This window comes from Triturus cristatus, chromosome 6, assembly GCF_964204655.1.
Source record: "Triturus cristatus chromosome 6, aTriCri1.1, whole genome shotgun sequence".
In the NCBI taxonomy this organism is placed as follows: domain Eukaryota; kingdom Metazoa; phylum Chordata; class Amphibia; order Caudata; family Salamandridae; genus Triturus; species Triturus cristatus.
This window is the reverse complement of record NC_140589.1, coordinates 146,153,668-146,171,984: the sequence shown is the minus strand read 5'-3', so window position 1 is coordinate 146,171,984 and position 18,317 is coordinate 146,153,668. Positions and strand designations below refer to the sequence as shown.

General features: G+C 47.2%; 1 protein-coding gene across 1 annotated transcript in view; it reads right to left on the bottom strand.

The window, feature by feature from the left end:
* The window catches only part of PPP1CB (protein phosphatase 1 catalytic subunit beta), a 355,283-nt gene that overhangs the window by 40,255 nt on the left and 296,711 nt on the right, over positions 1-18,317 (bottom strand). Inside the window, exon 7 of the mRNA XM_085610370.1 lies at positions 2,589-2,723. Coding sequence (XP_085466496.1) covers positions 2,589-2,723 — 135 coding nt within the window. The remainder of the gene's footprint in view (positions 1-2,588; positions 2,724-18,317) is intronic.

Below are 18,317 nucleotides of genomic sequence, written 5' to 3'. Positions count from 1 at the left end.
TAATGGCCTCCTATAGGCAAGGAGATCCTGCACCCGTCTAAGAGAAAGTGGCAGGCTGTTCCATAGCCGAGAGGCCATCACTTGGAAGAAGCGACTACCCATGCGGGAACAGGAAAACGGAGGAACGGTCAAAAGCTGTGCTGAGGACCTCAAAGCCCGTTGCGGGACATAGTGCTGAATCCTTTACTTAATGTAAGAGGCGCCCATACCATGTAGGGCCTTAAAGGCCAGGACCAGAGCCTTTGAGACATTCGCGCTCTGGGACCCACCATGAGAATAGCTCTGGTCACCGCATTCTGAACTAACTACAAACGACCTAGTAGATAGTCAGGGAGGCCCAGGTACAGGACGTTGACGTAGTCTAGCCTTGATATAATCAGGGCCTGGACTACAGTCTTCCTGTGTGAGTCCGGAAGCAGGGGGAGAAAATTCTTTAACATTTTCAGCAGCCCAAAGTAAGTACTGGCAACAGTTTGAATCTGAGCCTTCATGGACAGGTCAGCGTCTAACTTGACCCCAAGGTTCTTCACAGTGCTTACTGAGGTTACAGGGGAGGGGGGACAGGGGGGACGACATATCCTCTGGCCACCATTTAGCACCATGCTTCACAAGAATTAGGGCCGAAGAAAATCTACGATTTTACCGGATTGCACTTTAATTGAATTCGCCTTAGCCAGGAAAACACCTCCGTCAAGCAGACGTTTATCTCACTGCCTCTAAAATCAGCACCCTTGACACAGGTGAACAACAATTGCGTGTTATCGGTGTATGATACTATTTTAGCGCCATGTTCCTCAGCTAGGAGTGCAAGGGGGCCATATAAACATTAAAAAGTGCTGGGCTCAGGATCGAGCCCTGTGGTACCCCTACCTTCATAGTGACAGGTTCTTTAAATGACTCCTGGTCCAGAATGCTGGGTAGCATAGGTCAATACAGGTTCCCCTTGTCGGCCTCTATTAGTGTTTCCAGGAGAAAACAAGAATCATCCTTTTCCCCCTCCAGCTATACTTCACTGGTCTTAGCAGCCCTCTTAAGTCTATTGTACATGGAGAGAATCTGGTGGTGAAGGCCTCAAAGGGTAATGGTCTGCTCCTACCTCAGGGGAATCTCTTCTTCAAACCCTCCTGCCACTTCTGTCTCTTTGGGTTTGTAGAACTCCTCTTCTGGTTCTTCCTGGGGCTCTGGTGTTGCCCTAGCCTCTAAGACACTGCTCTTTTTTGACGAAGGTTTAGGTGGGATCCGAAATACCCTAAGGAGTTGTCAAACTCCTTTTTTCTTTGTAGGAGAGCTCCCATCTCGGCCTTTTCTTTCTTTACAACCTCCTGCCTTTTTTGTTTAGTGTCATGCATCGGCTAAAGTCTCTTCTTCGGCGTCAACTGTTTTGTGCCCTCTCACTTCCTCTCGGTTGGAAGGCTTTGACTGGATCTTTGCATCAGTATCCCAAGGTCAGTACCTGTGGGACACTTTGGCTTTCAGCTGACCTTCGGTCAAGACTTACTTCAGCACCGAGGTTGCCTTTACAAACTGTGTATGAGGGTTTAGTTTCAGTGCCTTTCTATGGCTTGATTACCTTTTGGGCTTTCATTTCAGCCTCAATCACTGATATCTTTGCGGTCTGTTTTCTCTTGGTATCTACCATGTAAGCTTCGGCATCCGACTCTCTACAGTGTGCTGTTTCGGCTTCAACATTATCGTCGCTGGACAGGCAGTTCCTTCAGTGATACCCGTGATCTCTGGCTGGCCATGGTGTAGTGTTGAAGTCTAGGTCTTTGATTTATCCTTAAGGTCTTTGGTATGAATGCGGGGCAGCCTTGCAGTCCTCATCTCAGTGGTCTTTAGGGAGACAGGTTACAGCTCTCGTGGACGTCTCTCAATGCAATCTTGTGGTGGCAATTGGAGCAGAATTTAAAGGAGGTATTTTCCATGTCCCCTACTTGCCCTCATTCTCCAAACACGTGGTTGGTTCCGGCAAGGTCTCATCAGGTAAGGAAGAGAAGGGTCCCCTAATCTCTCATCATCCTTTCTTCGTGGTTGTCAGTGAGTTGGCAGATTTTTTTTAAACTTGTTTTTCAAAAAAACTTGCGGAACTCCTACGTAGCTTCCAGACCCAACAGTAGAAAAATGAATCTGAAGATGGCTACTAGACATAGGAACATCCAGGAGCAGTCTGACATCACACATGGGACAGGCATTCCACCAAATGATAGTCTGCGCCCATGAAAAAAAGGACAATTCCAGACCCAAACACTAGATGGCGGGATAATGCACAGTATGCGAGTCCAAAAAAGGATTTATGCTGCAAAACAAGGTTTTACATTCATAAGGAAAACACAAAAGTTCTTTCAAAGGATTATCAGCCAAATCACTGACAACATTAGGAGACAGTGACCAAGCCAGCCCTATCTGGATAGCCTAAATAGTAATTTGCTTGTGAAGCAGGAGAGCCATGAAGCTGCTGCTTAGCAGCACAGAGTACTTAATGAAGGCAACAAATAAACATAACTGTACACGAGTTCATTGTAAGAATTTTGCACACTATTTAAGAACAGTTAATGCAAAGAAAAGTACAGGACTAAAATGTACCATACCTGAAAGGAGCACATCAGTGTTTCATCCACACTCATCATGCCTCCAGCGTTATCAAACTCTCCACAGTAATTTGGAGCTGAAAATAGGGTGACCAGCTGTCGTTTGGCAAAAAATTCATAGCCATCTTCAACCACCTTTAAATGTAAAGGAAACAAACAGCTGATTACAATCAAGTATCAACTCTACATCAGGGTTAGAGTGCATGGAAGTGATTAGATTTCAGAGTCTGCTGTAACAACGTGGGCTTTCTTAGCTGATTCAGGGTGGTAATATTCTCAGTAATGTGACAGGTTATGAAAATAGTTTTTGCTTGGCACAAATGTTTTTCAAATTAGCATGTGGATTTATCACAGTCCTGCATAAACTAAATGCAATTTGCAGTGTTCACTACAATGTGGGACTGTAATAGTCTTTCCTCAAGAGCTGTTTATCGTTTGGAACAAACAAGTTATTTCCTTGGAAGCAAATACATTATAATGACAAGACCCAGTCCTTTCAAAAGACAAACATTTTTCCTAGCCTTTGCCAAATCTCGCATGAGACAATGCAGCTCCAAGCCAGGAACTGCAAATTGATTGTTAAATGCATTTAACTTGTTATGCCAAGGCCAAGCTCGCTCCATTTGTGCTTCCCATGTGCTCAAGGGGGCTACTAGGGCATTCTTTAATTGATATTCCTTTGGCAGACATATGTAAATGTGCCACTTACTTGACTCCACAAAACACTATTGTGTGGACAATTAATCCTGTCTACAGGCTTTAATTGGCAAAACTATGTTAAAAAAAAATCTTTGCTCCAAGTATCTGCATCATCTTCTCGCCAGCGTGCATCTACAGCCAAACAGGTTATGAATGGAAAATATTACTTACCTGGTAACCATCTATTCGTAGCATGTAGTGCTGTAGATTTACAGGTACCTCCCCACAAAAAAACAGCGGTGATCACAGATTGTCTTTTTTCACAACTTATATTTCAAATATACAGTACACTTGTTTTCAACACTCCACTACTCACGCTGAGAAGAAAACAGCTGGGGTGCGTCTTTGTCCTGGTGCAGTGTGGACAAAGGGAGGGTTCACAATCGGTCTTGCAACTCAAATCTTGTAAGAAATAAAAGTCACAAATGTCCGGACCCAACGCTCCATGGCAGGGGTATGCAGGATATACTGGTGCCCCTGCCAAGTCTCAATACATTCCCATCAAGTCCTAATAAGGCTCGAGAGGAGGACCTGAGTGCAAGCCAGTCCATGCTGCCAACCCGACGCAGTGCACGACCAAAGCCTGTGAGCAGCATGAGGTTGGATGCCTGAGGGGAGGTTGTCCACAGGACCAAGCCTTATTCCACACTTCTGGCCAAGCCCCCTGCCGGGGTGGGGGTTTGGCTTTACATAGGTAACAAATTATGACTTTACTTTAAGCATCCTAGAAATGTATTGGAAAAAAAAGTTAAACGTTATAGTTAAGTCAGAATTTCAGTGACAATGTAATGTATTAAATGTACAAAACCACTAAAATTCACCTGTTCTAGCTCGCTCTGGTAAGTGTAACTAGCAGTCTTCAATCTGTGGGGCACGACCCCCAGGAGAGCCGTGGAGTCCCAGGAAGGGGGTCGCACATATCCGGGCCTAACTTCTGCCTGGAATGCAAAATGTGCTTTTCCTTTTGGACCCTTCATTCTGATCGTTAAAATGCTTTAGCTGAAGTTAATTGGCTCTCATGTGCTGTAAAACAGAGGCCTGGTAAAACAATCCTTCAAGTAAGTGGTCATGCCAGGGTGCCTGCTTGCCTGAATGACCTGCAAATGTGCGCTAGGAGTTAATTTGCAAATGTAAAGCATGCTTAGGAGTGGTCCTGGCTTTAATTGCTTGAATCACTCCAAGCATTGTGATGGCAAATATGTTTTTTTTTGCATGATGGTGCAAAGAGTTAGCCACTGGGCTGTGAAGTGCATGCTTTTAACCCTAATTGCATTTAAACAGTGCTTAGTATCCCTGGGGATGTGTTGAAGGGACAAGTATGCAACAAAAAAAAAACCATTACTTATGGTCTTATATTACTCAAATTTACATTTTGGAAGCTCCATTTTATTTTAAAGCTATTTCCACAGTTTGTAGCAGTCTATATTATAATGTGTGTAATGCAAGTAATAAATAACAACTTACACATTCACTGTGCTTTCTGTCACAGGCTGTGACCTCATAGCACTAAAAATACACAAGTCACTATTCTCCACTGAACCAACCAAATTTAATTCTGTGTCTCTCTGGTTGCATACAGACCTCTGTAGTACATTAAATAATAGAGGTTTCATAATGTACTACAGTGCATTTCCCATTGAGTACATTTATTTTTCATTTAAGGTGAAAGACCTAAACATCTAACAAAATATTTTGCGGCTGATTTATGAGAGGCTTGCACTGCCGGAGAGCCGCTTTTTTTTAAGCTTTGGTGGCACAAGCGTCGCAATCATATCTATGAGGCGACACAAAGTCACCCAGCGTGGCATTGCATGGCCTCAGATATGGAGTAAGACAAAGCAGCGCAAGTCCCTGCGTTGCCTTACACTATGTCAAGTAGGCGTTCCATAGGCATTGCAGTGGGTGTTCTCACGCAACACCCATGGATTTTTAAACTGCCCCAGATTTCTAAAATCATCTAAACCTGGGGCAGCGCCAAAACCTTACGCCTCCCCACAGCAGGGGTAACGAGGAGAAATGCTTTAATTTCTCCAAGAGTGTTCCCGCTCTTCCTGCACAAAAACAATCCTGCCTATGTTGGCGTTAGGCAGCAATTTGTGCGCCAATGCAGGGGGAAAGGACAGGAATGCATCATATTTCATAAATGAGGTGCATTCCTGCCCTTTCACATTGGCATAGGGCAGCCCCGCAAGAAGACTTGCGGTGCTGCCCTATGCCAATGCCTCATAAATAAGGCTTTGTTTTAGCCATACCTTTGACCACGCCCCCAAGCTCTCTTACTGACCTTTGCTAAACACTCATTTATTCCCCCAATGTAAAAATGATTTGCTGTGGGAATTGGGGGCGTTTATGGTTGTTGATAGTTAGCAATGATGAGGAAGACCAAGTTCTAGAATTTTGTCAGGAGGGGGTCCTTATGCTTATAATTGTTTGACAGGGGGGGGTCTCGGCATCCAAAAGTTTGAAGACCTCTGCCCTAAGGTAACAACTCGCACAAGGGGGCGGAGCTTGCGTCGGCAAGATGGCCGCTTGGAAACCCAGCTCCGTGAAGCCACCACATCATCTGGACAATATCCTACCGCTAATGCCTTAGACGACCCTTCGTTGCTCCTATATTTGACACCAGAGGAGGCTGGCGTCGGATTGAGCCGTTTGAGACATCCCGGAACGCCCGCATTCTGCTGTTGCTACGAGGCGCTCAACCGAATCCTACACGCTGTGCTGTACCCCCGGGCCTGCAGTGAGAGCTGCCGACTACGTCGTGGCGCGGTTTGGGCGCCCGCACCACGGCGCCCCTTCGACCATCTGCAAGGAGGCAGGAGCTCGAGTGTGGGCGCTAGCTGCAGCGCTCTGACCCGGAGACCTGCTACGATCGGCTCCTTGGGCCTGGCCGCTGCATCCAGACGTGACCATACTACATTCCAGGTACTGCCACCTGGCTGCCCGCTCAAACTTCAGAGCGCCGTGGGAAGACCTGCGCGGCACGCTGCGACCCTGGGCTGAGGTGAGGATTGCTGGGTGCGGCTTGGGGCACAGTGATAACCCGCGTCGCTTGGCTTCCTGAACCTCCAGGTGTGCTCTAGGCGGCCTAGTGCGGACAATGAACTGCGCAACTAGATACTGCGGGCTGCCGCGGCGTGGTGCTTTAGCTCTGGCATTGATTTCTGCAGTCAATGTTAAGTGCACCGGCCTGATCGGGCTGCTGTTGGTCCCTCGTGACAATTATGGCTGTGGAGGAGAGATGTACGCTCACCCGGGGAAGGAAATTGGAGAGGTGTCGGTGACAACTGCGTTTCTGCAGGAAGCGTGAGTAGTTCGCCTCCTGCCAGCGAGGGGTGCCCTGGTCGACTGTAGTCGCTGCATATCTATTGCTCACATAACGTGCATAGTGCTGGGAGGGTGCTAATTTCGCCTTCTCACAATACTTCTTGTACTGGCTGTCCCTCCCACAGAGTCATAAAGTCATCCACTATATTTACCTGGAATTATTGTACTGAGCTCTCCCTAGCTGCCGCCGTGCGGATCTGGGGGAAATTGTAGGCTTGCTGAGGGTTGCAGACGACAACAGCACAGAGTCAGTGTGTGCACCTTCAATCCTGCTTTAGCTTCCTCTCTACACACTAGGACTGATATTCTATTGACGATCTGATGTTTACCAGTACAGCACCACGCCCAATGGGCAGGGTGGACAGAAATCAGCCTAAGCTCACATTCGACCAGAGGAAGTCAAAGAGCAGAGACTGTAGAGGATGACGATAGCACCTGCCTGACATGGGTGAGGGCGATATCCGCTCCATGTTGATCACAATGGAAAAGAACCTACAAGGCAGCCTGGCAGGTCTGGGCACTAAAATCTACACCCTCTTACCGCATTGACAGAATGTCAGAGAATAGACAAGCATGCAGAGAGGATAGACATGGCAGAGTGTAGGATCACCGAGGTAGAAGAAGCACACACATCAATGGATGCTAGCCACCAAAAAGCGGAAAGAGCCCTACAGACCCTCCAAGACAAGGCTGAAAATTTGGAAGCACGCTCGCGCCGAAACAACCTGTGCATCACGGGGGTTCAAGAATCGACTCCAACGGGCAATAGGGAAAAGTTTGTTGAGGCACTGCTGACCACTACTAGGCACAGAAGTTTCTCTAACATTTTTGTGGTGGAGTGGGCGCATAGATCGTTGGGCCCGCGTCCCCCTCCTGGGGCCCCGCCTTGGCCCATAATAGCCAGATTATTGAATTATAGGGACCGCGACTCGTCATTGGCTGCTGCAAGATCTAAGGAATCTCTACAATATGAGGGGTCCAGCATTACCTTATATCCAGACTTCACGGCACGTGTGCAAGAAGCGCGCAGACTATTTGCTCCATACAAGCGCCAAATGAGAGACCTAAATATAGTCTACGCCATGTTATACCCCGCCAAACTCAGATTACAGAAATGGCTCGTCGCGGATTTTCACTGATCCCAAGTCTCAGCAAAAAGCACTGAAGGAGTGGACCAAAGAATCCTGGAGGAATCCGGCGCGAGAAGTGCTGGAGGGTGTAGTCGGCGGTCGTTGGACATTGTGGTATTTTCAGTCAGTGTTGCCCGGGGTGGTGCGGGCTGCTTGGTCACGGATATGGGGGGGGGGGGGGGGGGGGGGGGGGTGGAGGGGTCTGGCTAATGTAAGATTATCCTATTGCGGGACTGGTTATTTGTTGCAGTGGTCTTAATCTATGGTTCCGGGATGGGAGAGATAGGTGCTGCATGGGTTGCTCCCATGCTAACCACATTGCATTTCACAAATCTAAAAATATGAGGAATGTCTTGGTTGCGAAGGCTAGTCCATAATGGCGTTGGATGGCACAGTGCGCTAGGATAGCCCATTGCATATGTGTTTCTGCTGTGCCCAACATCTGCCCTCGTGTGAAATACACTGTTTTTGTTTAAGTTGGGACAGGAAAGGCTGGGATATTGCAACTAGTTTGATCGAAACTGTACAAGTTCTTTTACCTTTGGTTGGGGTGGGGAGTACATGGTCGTTCAGGCGCAGTTGGGTACTGCCTGACGTGGGTGGGAATGTCTATGGAGACTGTTTGGTTTTCTCTCAGATATGGCGCTTTGCAGTGTGTTGTACCACGGATGTATTAGACTGGAGATACTAGCTACCATGCTTAGCACTCAAGTCCCTTCTGCTATGCCTTACTTGGGCGGGCAAACAAGCTCACATCACTTGGCAAACACTTACATTGCCGTACTCAATGGGGGGGGACTGGGAGCACCAAATTTAGACTTATACTATAGAGCGGCACCGAGTGCGCAGGCATAACATTGGATACATGGTCCGCTCGACATACCGTACGGCCAGATAGAAACAATAGTTGCTGCTCCACGGCCACTGCCAGCCTTGCTGTTTATGCCCCCTGATAGATGAACGGGGATACTCTACTCCCTTAACACAGTCGCACACGCCTAGCACTACTTACTGAAACTACAGGCAGGGCATATTTTGTATTCTCCAGCAGCCCGCCTTGAATGGTGCCGTTGGCTCACACCATGTGAGGACAAAGGGGTCCTAATAGCTCTACAGGCGCTCAATGCTCATCATATCGGTGACCTCTTCACTGATGGTGTTGCTCGGAAATGGGGAGACATGGTAGAAGACGAAGACGCACCAGACCACCTTGCTAAATTCCAATTCCACAGAGTTCGACATGCGCTTAGTGAGCTATTGGGAGACGACATTGCAGAACCCCCCGAGATGCCAGCCTTGACAACTCATTAAAGCACAAAAACCCACTAGGATGGTGTCCAGGATCTATCGCATTTCACTGTCTAGTAGGAAGTACGAATACACTAAATCAAGACTGGCCTGGCAGCGAGACTTTCAGAGCGACCTTACTGACGAAATATGGTCATACTGTTGCATGAGCACAAAACGTATATCCTTAAACAGACGACACAGGTTAATACATTTTAAATTTCTTAACAGAGTTTTATACCCGGGAGCGACTGTCGATATGGCCTAAGAGAAGAGTCTACATGGGATAGGTGCAATGTGCAGTCTGCTGATTTTTTTCATTTAGCCTGGGAATGTCCAGGCATAGCTCGCTTCTGGGGACTGATTTTTGACGAGCTCAATCGAGTTAGAGATGTTGTTAATCCCCGATCCAATGCTCACTCTAAACCTATCCCTAAGGCGAAAAGACTGATTGATACGAGCTTATAAATAGCAAGATGATGTGTGGCCATATGCTGGTTGCGGGGTCCTCCTCCTACACTAGCTCAATCGTAAAGGGATAGGATGTATTGTTGCACTCAAACCGAAAACTATATTAACCCCCCCCCCCCCCCCTCCCCCCGTAATAGGCCAAAAAACTTCTGGGCTCTGTATAAGACATTTATAGTGAACAGGGATGCATCTGAGGTGAACGCTGGAACCGTGGGGCACGATTCCACCCCCTCTTACCTCCAGCGTGACTTGCAGGGCTGATTCAGTACAAAATGTATTATGTGCCGCTATGTTCTGCACTCAGGAAGCTAAGACGAAGGATATGAGAAACGGTGAGCCACCGAGAAGTAAAAGATAAACAAGTGTCCGATACAACACTTTAGAATTTCATGTATGGTACTGCACTGGTTTTGATGTGAACTGCCACTGCTAAGACGTGAATCATGTAAATGTCTCATGTTTAATTTGTATAAACTTAACATTAAAAAAAAAAACCAATAACCTGCACGATCGCCATGTACTTCTAATTACCTCCAGATATTTCACCACTCATGACACCTGTCACTACAACATTTGTAATAAAATTGATGAGAAAACTGCATGTCAGGGCACAAAATAGTTATTTTAAAGCACAAGTTATAGTTACCCAAGCTAACCAGGAGAATTTCAGTGGTTTTGAATGTTTACAACGTTACCTTGTCACTGAAATTCTCACCCAATTACTATAAAGTTTCTTTAACCTGTGTTTATATACATGTGTACACAGGTGTATATGAAATGGATGGGATTCTGCAATCCTTTTATAAAAAGCAGCCTAATGGACACGCCAGGAAGGCTCTTTGGGATGGTCAAGGATGGCAGGGTAAGGTATTTTTTTTATTTTATTTACATTTGGTACAGAGAGGGGAGGCCAATAAATCAAGTGTCCTGTACAGCGAGCGAGACTACTAACCAGTAAGGGTACCAAGGCGCGGGGGAGGGGTTGGATGGACCGCTGATCAGTCGAACAGCCAGGTCTTGAGGTCCTTCCTGAATTGAGGCAATGACGGTGATAGCCTGAGGTGGAGGGGCAGGGTGTTCCAGGTCTTTGCTGTGAGGTAGAAGGATCTTCCTTCTGCTGTGGTCTTGCGGATGTGTGGGACGGTGCCAGGGCCAGCTGGGCAGAGCGGAGATCTCTGGTGGGTGCATGGAATGCGAGGCGGTGGCTGAGGTACACAGGCGTGTGTTGTGTAGGGGTGTGAGGACCTTAAAGGTGACTCGTTGACTGGGAGCCAGTGGAGGTCTCTCAGATGGCCGGTGATGCCATGCGTAGTATATGAAGCAAAAGACAATTGATTGACGGAATGCAAAACAAATCAAAACATTCACCCCCAGTAAAGAGATCTGGGTTAAATCCATCATTCTTTTGCTCACCATGCCACCCCAGTTTAGACCTGGCCATATGCAAATCAGTCTTGACCCTGTGCCTCATGGGAACAGTCCAGCCCGAACTGCCAAGCCAGGTCCTCCCTGGCCCGGAAACCAGCATCCTGGGACCGGTTTCTGGGTAACACCCTTCATCAGCCAGGCTAGCTTGAATTCAGTGGCAAAGTGAGCAAGAGACCCACATCTGGGCATACCCTGCCAATTTAGGGCAAACTGGGATGAATGTATGACATTGTTCTGCATTTTGTCCGTCAACTTTTCTTTTTGCATTTGTCACCCCAAGTGGGATGGGTATGCCCAGACGTGGGTCCCATGCTCTCCATGCCACTGGAGTCAAGCTATCCTGGTTGATGAGGGGTGAAACCCCGAAACCAGTACTAGGATGCTGGATTCCAGTCCACGGAGGACCTGGCTTGGCAGTTCAGGCAGGACGGTTCCCATGAGGCACAGGGTCAAGACTGATTTGCATATAGCTGGGCTCAAACTGGAATGGCACGGTGAGCAAAAAAAAACAATGGCTTTAGGCCCAGATCTCTGTACTGGGATGAATGTATGACATTGTTCTGCATTCTGTCCATCAACTGTTCTTTTTGCACATCTCCTGAGCTAGCCTGCTTAAGGTAAATCATTTTGTTCTTCCTTGTTTGTGGAGGTAAAACATTGTTGTCGTATTGTCCGTTTAGATCAATACAGTCTTTACTGCAATGTGGGCTTGGAATGGTTTCAGTGCCCGCAACCGTCTTCATCTCTAGGAAGCGGATATGTTTTATGGAGTCTGTATCATTCCATTTACCCTGTATCTAAGTTTCCGGAGGGCGCTCCCCAACCCCCGTGGGTCGTATCTATTGTGATGGTCACGGATGGAGTTGGTGATTTGAATGGGCTGCCTAGAGTTATGTTCTTGGATTCCCACCATTGTTTCTCCTTCTGTATCCTCCGTTACAACCACTTGATCCTCCCAACTCCCTGTGGTTTGCAACCAATTGTTGCATAGCCATTCCTGTAGAGGGTGCATGTGTAGACTTGCATCATCAAGGAGGAGGATGCATGATGCCATCCTACCCATTAGTCTCATAAATTTCCTCACTGTCAAAAACTGTTTTGGTAGAGGAGAGTTTGCTCTTCGATTGCCTGTAACCTCCTTTGGGCCAGTTCCGCCGGTGACCTTCTTGAGTTTAATCTCGCTCCTAGGAAGATCTTCTCCTGTTCTGGTTTAGCCGAGGATTTTGAATGGCTTAAGGAGAAGGAAAATGCTACTTACCAGTATGCATCTGTCCTTGGCATGCAGAGCTGCAGATCCGCACACTTTGCATTAGATTGCCATCTGGTGTTGGGCTCGGATGCTTGCACCTTGTTGATGTCTTGGAAGAAGTCTTTGTAGTCACAAGATAGGTGACTCCTCCCTTGGACGAAAGTGCGCATGGGCTTCTACTCCATCCTCAGATTGTTTTTCGCCATGATGAGAAATGGAGTCCGTAGAAAAGAAAAAGATGTCCATGTGTGAATATCTAAATAAGATAGTACTGGAACAGATACAGGTCCCGGGGAGGTGGGTGGGCGTGTGCAAATCTGCAGCTCTACATGCCAAGACAGATGCATACTGGTAAGTAGCATTTTCCGTTTGAGGAATATGAGCTGCAGATCGCACACTTTGCATAGACTGTACAGCAGCGTCTTCCCTATCGGTGGTCACCTGTATCGGTTGCAGTAGTTTGAAAGAGTCTTTTAAGAACAGCTTGGCCTACAGAAGCTTGTGTTTTTGGCCTGCACGTCAACACAATAGTGTTTAGTGAAGGTGTGTGTGGTAGACCATGTTGCTGCCCTCCAAATGTCTTCTAGGGGAATGTTCCCTAAGAATGCCATGGAATCCCCTAGTTTGTGTGTAGAATGCGCTCTAGGGGGAATTCTTAATGTGTGTTTCACCTTGTGGTAGCAGATTTGGATACATTTAACAATCCACCTTGCAATCCCAGCTTTGGAGATGGGGTTACATTTATGAGGTGGGCAGGAGGCTACAAACAATTGTTTTGTTTTCCTAAAGGATTTAGTCCTGTCAATGTAATAAAGTAGTGCTCTTTTGACGTCTAGTGTGTGAAGAGCTCTTTGCTACCGAGTCTGGGTTTTGAAAAAATACCGGTAACTCAGATTGGTTAAGGTGGAATACCAAGATGACTTTAGGAAGGAATTTTGGGTTTGTTCTGAGAACCACTTTGTTACGATGTATTTGTAAGAAAGGTTCTTGTATAGTTAAAGCCTGGATCTCACTTACTCTTCTGAGAGAGGCGATTGCAATAAGGAAAGCTACTTTCCATGTAAGGACCTGAAGTTCACATTTATGTAGAGGTTCAAATGGGGGTCCCATTAGTCTAGTAAGTACGATGTTTAGATTCCACACCGGAGAGGGTGGTAATCTGGGAGGAATGATTCTTTTAAGACCCTCCATAAAGGCTTTAAATGCTGGGACCCTGAAAAGTGACAAGTGTTGTCTGTTTTATAAATAAGCAGCAAGTGCTGCTAGATGTAAACGTATGGATGAATATGCTAAATTACATCTTTGCAAATGCAGTAAGTAGCAAATGATGTCCTGAATGGACGCATCCAGTGGATCGATAGTTAGTGCAGTAAATGGCAAAGCTTTCCATTTTGGCGCATAGCAAGCTCTAGTGGTAGGGCGCCTGGCTTTTTATGATGTTCATACAGCCTGGTGAAAGGTTAAGATAACCAAACTTTTGCACTTCAGGAGCCAGATTCAGCTGACCTGGATCGGGGTGCCTTATCTCTCCATGGTTCTGCGATTGTAGTGATGGGGAGAGGCGTCGTTTTTGGTGTGGAACTAGTGAGAGTTCTAGCAGTGTTGTGAACCACGGTTGGCGTGCCCATGTGGGAGCTACCAGGATCATTTTGAGAGACTTGTCGGAGCTTGCGTACTACTAGGGGAATCAGTGGGAGTGGCGGATAAGCGTAAGCAAAACTGCCTGACCAGTTCATCCATATCGCATTGCCCTTGGACGACGGGTGTGGAAACCTGGCGGCGAAGGTTGGGCATGTCAGTGTGTGTGTGGCAAACCGATCTATGTCTGGTTGGCCCCACATATGGAAAAATGGTAGAAGAACTTGGGGATGTAGCTCCCATTCGTGAATCTGCTGTGTATGTCGACTTAACAGATCCGCAATCTGATTGTGAACTCCTGGAAGGTGTTGTGCAAGCAGGTACGTTTTGTGGGATGGCCCATCTCCAAATGTTCTGTGCAAGCTGGGACAGCTGCAGAGAATGTGTGCCTCCTTGTTTCTGTATGTAATACATGGTTGTCAAGTTGTCCGTCCGGATGAGGACAGCCTTATTCTGTACATGTAGTTGGAATGATTTTAGTGCTAGGAATATTGCTAGTAGTTCCAGATGATTGACATGGTGCACTTTGTTGAGTGGTCCATTTGCCTTGGGTTGTGTGATTGAGGAGATGGGATCTCCATCCTGTGAGTGATGCTTCTGTTGCCAGTACTATCTGTGGAACAGGTTTGAGGAACGGCCGCCCTTTGGATAAGTTTGTTGAGTTCCACCACTGCAGAGAGCGATGTGTGCGGCTGTCCACCAACACCCGATCAGTAAGTTGTCCTTGAGCCTGATTCCACTGATGTGCTAGACATTCTTGTAAGGGACACATTTGAAGTCTTGCATAAGGTACAATAAATATGCAAGATGCCATCATGCCTATGAGTTGCATGAACACTCTGGCTGGTAGAGAGTGTTGGGTTTGAAATTTGGTGACAAGAGCTTGTATACTGGCTATCCTGGCTGTACTGGGATATGCTAGAGCTGTGGCAGTGTTTATGGCCCCTAGATATTTATGTACATGAGAGGGCTGGAGATGGGACTTGGTGTAGTTGACTGTGAACCCCAAGTTGTGCAATGTTTGGATGGTTTGAAGAGTGTGTTGAACACACTGGTTGAATGACTTAGCTTTTATTAGCCAGTCGTCCAGATATGGGAAGACATGGATTTGTTGTCTCCTTAAGTGTGCTGCTACCACTGCAAGGCATTTGGTGAATACTCTGGGTGCAGTGGTGACTCCGAATGGAAGAAATTTGAACTGAGTGTTGTCCGTCCACTATGAACGTTAGATACTTCCTGTGAGCAGGATGTATGGGAATGTGAAAGTAGGCGTCCTTGAGATTTAGTGTGGCAAGGAAATCTTTGTTGCAGCAGTGGAAGCACTTGTTGTAGAGTGATCATGTGAAAATGATCCAAGTGTATATACAGATTGAGGGGCCTGAGGTAGAGTATTGACCTTAGAGTCCCGCCCTTTTTGGGGATTAGGAAATACAGCGAGTAAACCCGTCCCCTGATGTGGTAAGGGGACTGGCTATGGCTTGCTTTTGAAGCAGTAAGAGAACTTCTGGTTTTAAAAGTGTAAGATGTTCTGTGGACATTGGACGCTGCTTGGGTGGTATGTTGAGGAGGTGGGGGGGGGGGGGGGGGGGGGGCATGGGAGGGGGTATCTAAGTTCCAGGCAGTAACCATACTGGATAATCTGTCTTACCCACTTTTCTGTTGTGACGGAGTTCCAGACAGGTAGATACTGATAATCTTTCCCCTACCAGAGTGGAATGGTCTGGGGGGGAGTGGAGTGAAGTCAGTTTTTATTAGCAGGGGAGGTGCAAGTGCTATTGTTACCTCGGCCTCTCCCTTTGTTGTTATTCCCCTGGTATCCTCCTCTAAAATATCCTCAGTTGGGGGATGTGGGAGTGGTATTTTTGAACGAAGATGAGGTATCTGCACCAACGTTTTTGGAGGCTCCTCTATAAAAAGGAGCGCCGAAAGGAGCCACGTGTGTGTGTGTGTGGAGACTGCAATGTTCCCATGGACTTAGCAGTCTGTGTCCTTTTTAGGTCTCGCCTGACCCAGAGCATGCGCTGGTCTGGCGAGACTTATTGAGAGGGCTCCAAAAAGTGCTACCAGGCCAGCCTAGAGCTACAGTGCATGTGCGCGGGCGCCGCGCTTTACCGCGATTACTTTCACTTTCGCGGCCGCTTTGCATAGCCAATAGGTCTCGCTTTTGGGACCCTACAAGTATTTATGCAACTGTTGCATCGCTAAACACTTATAAGGTCCCAAAGGCGAGACCTATTGGCTATGCCAATGGTTGTTCATTTTTTCAAGAGCAATGTCCACAAAGTCCAAAAAGTTGTTCTTGATTGAACGGCTGGTTGAGAATGGTTGTCTGGACTTCTTGCTTAAAGCCTGAAATGCGTAGCCAGGCATGTCGTCTGAGCAGTACACTAGTATGGATTGACCTAGAGGCAGTGTGTGCTGAGTCAAGGGCACATTTAATTGAGGCGTTTGATATTAATTTGCCCTCTTGTATTAGATCATTTGCCTGAGTTTTGGATTGGTCAGCTAGATGCTGTAATAGGGTTTCCAGCTGGTCATAGTGGGCTCTATCATATCTAGACAGCAGTGGAGTGTTGGCTATGCGCCAGTGATTGGCCGCGTGTGCAGCTACCCTTTTGCCAGATGCATCTAGCAATTTAGATTCTTTATCGGGGTGGTGCATCCCCGGATGTTTGTGAATTGGCGTGTTTCCTAGCGTTGGAAACTACTAGTGAATCTAAAGGCAGCTGTCCTTTGATGTCCGCAGGGTCATCAGGAGCAGGTCTATTTTTTATCAATTCTAGGATTAAGAATCTTGGCTCGTACAGGGTCTTTGAATATGTCAGGGGCATGTTTAATGACCCCTTTAATCATTGGTAAGATTTGTACAGTTTTTTGGGACTGTTCAAAGGTATCTAGAAGAAAATCCTCCTTTGTTGTGTCTGAGTGCATGTGCACACCGTGAAAAACAGCAGCCCTATTGACAAGTTGCCCAAAACCAATGTTGTTGTCTGGGGGAGATGGTTTTGTTGGGTACGGTTGGGGGCTTGGGAGGTCCGATGGATCTATTGGGTCATTGTAATCATCCCAATCGTCTTGTAGTGTGTCCTGTGGATCTGTGAACGGATCATTAGGGTCTCCCCCCTAAGTCATAGTAGTCATTATCGTGTGGCGGTGGTGTATGTGGTGGAGAGGTTACAGGCAGAGGTGGTGCAACAGGTTTAGGGGGCGGAACAGGATTAGAAGGAAGGACAGGAGAAGAAGGTGGTATGGGTGAAGTTGCAGTCCTTCACAGGCACTGGTGGGGTGTGTGCAGTATCTAGCTTCCTCTTCCTGCATGGCACAGTTGTGACACGTGCAGTTTTGGGATGAATGTAGATCTTTTTCTGTTTGGGATCGACAGGATTCGTATGAAAAAGTTCCTCTTCCTCGATAACCTGTTTCGGCACCTATTTTTTCGGTTCCGAGTGGGGCGGAGGTTTCTGCTCCTTTGCCTTAGGAGGTGTGGTAGAATCCTTTGGCTTGTTTCTTTTTTTGGTTCCGAGGGTTTTGGTCTTGGAGCCGAAAGGTGGCCTTTGGGCTTGGAAGTGTCCGGAGCCGGTTTGTCTATCGGCCTCAAGGTGTTCGGGGCTGGTTTGTCCTTTGGTGTCGAAGCTTTCGGAGCAGATTTTGGAGCAGAGTGTTCTTTTGGCTTTGGTACCGAAGGCGCCAGTGGGACTTTTAGTGCGGTTTGCCCCCTCCCGAGCTACCGGAAGGCTGATCTTTTTTCTTCGGAGCCGGGCCCTGGGGCAGGGCTTCTGAAGTGTGTTTTCAGTCGTCAACTGGGGCCAAAAGGCGAAGTCTTGACCGATAAGTGGAGCACACCAACGAATACCCATCAGTAGCTCCCTGACGGTTGTTTCCATGAGGTGCCTCCGCACTCTCGCACACTTTTTGGTGGTTGGTAGGGAGGAACTGTGTAAAGTGAGAAATATACACTGGATATTCTCAGACGGAAATAGACACAGACTGATGTGTTTTTTTAACGGAAGGGGATATGAACACCCTGATAGTACAGTAAAGTGTAGTCAGTAGTTCAAGTATACTCACCAATAAGGGGTGCGGGGTATGTTCATGATGTTTCATCCCAAAAATATAGAGCAGGTTTGTTGTGGAATGAAGTCTTGACCAGTGCCTTCTGTTTTGTTGGTGGGACTGGGGCAGTTGTACTCACTCGTTAACCAGGAGTGATGGGGTCGTCTGAGTCTGCCTCAGACATTATTTCCAGGCCTTCGGAATCTTTCTCTGGGACATCTGGGCCTTCGTCAAAGATGTCCACTGGTTCCGGAGCTGATCTCTGCGCCATGATTGGTCATCGGGCCCGATCTCAGATAGTCTTTCGATCGAAAAGAGGCGCAGGCTTGGCAGTTGGACTCGTCGTGTTCTGGCGAGAGGCACAGGTTACAAGACCTAGTGATGGTCGCTGTGTAGGAACTTCGCTCCACACTGGGGGCATTGTTTGAACGCCATCCTTTCCATGAG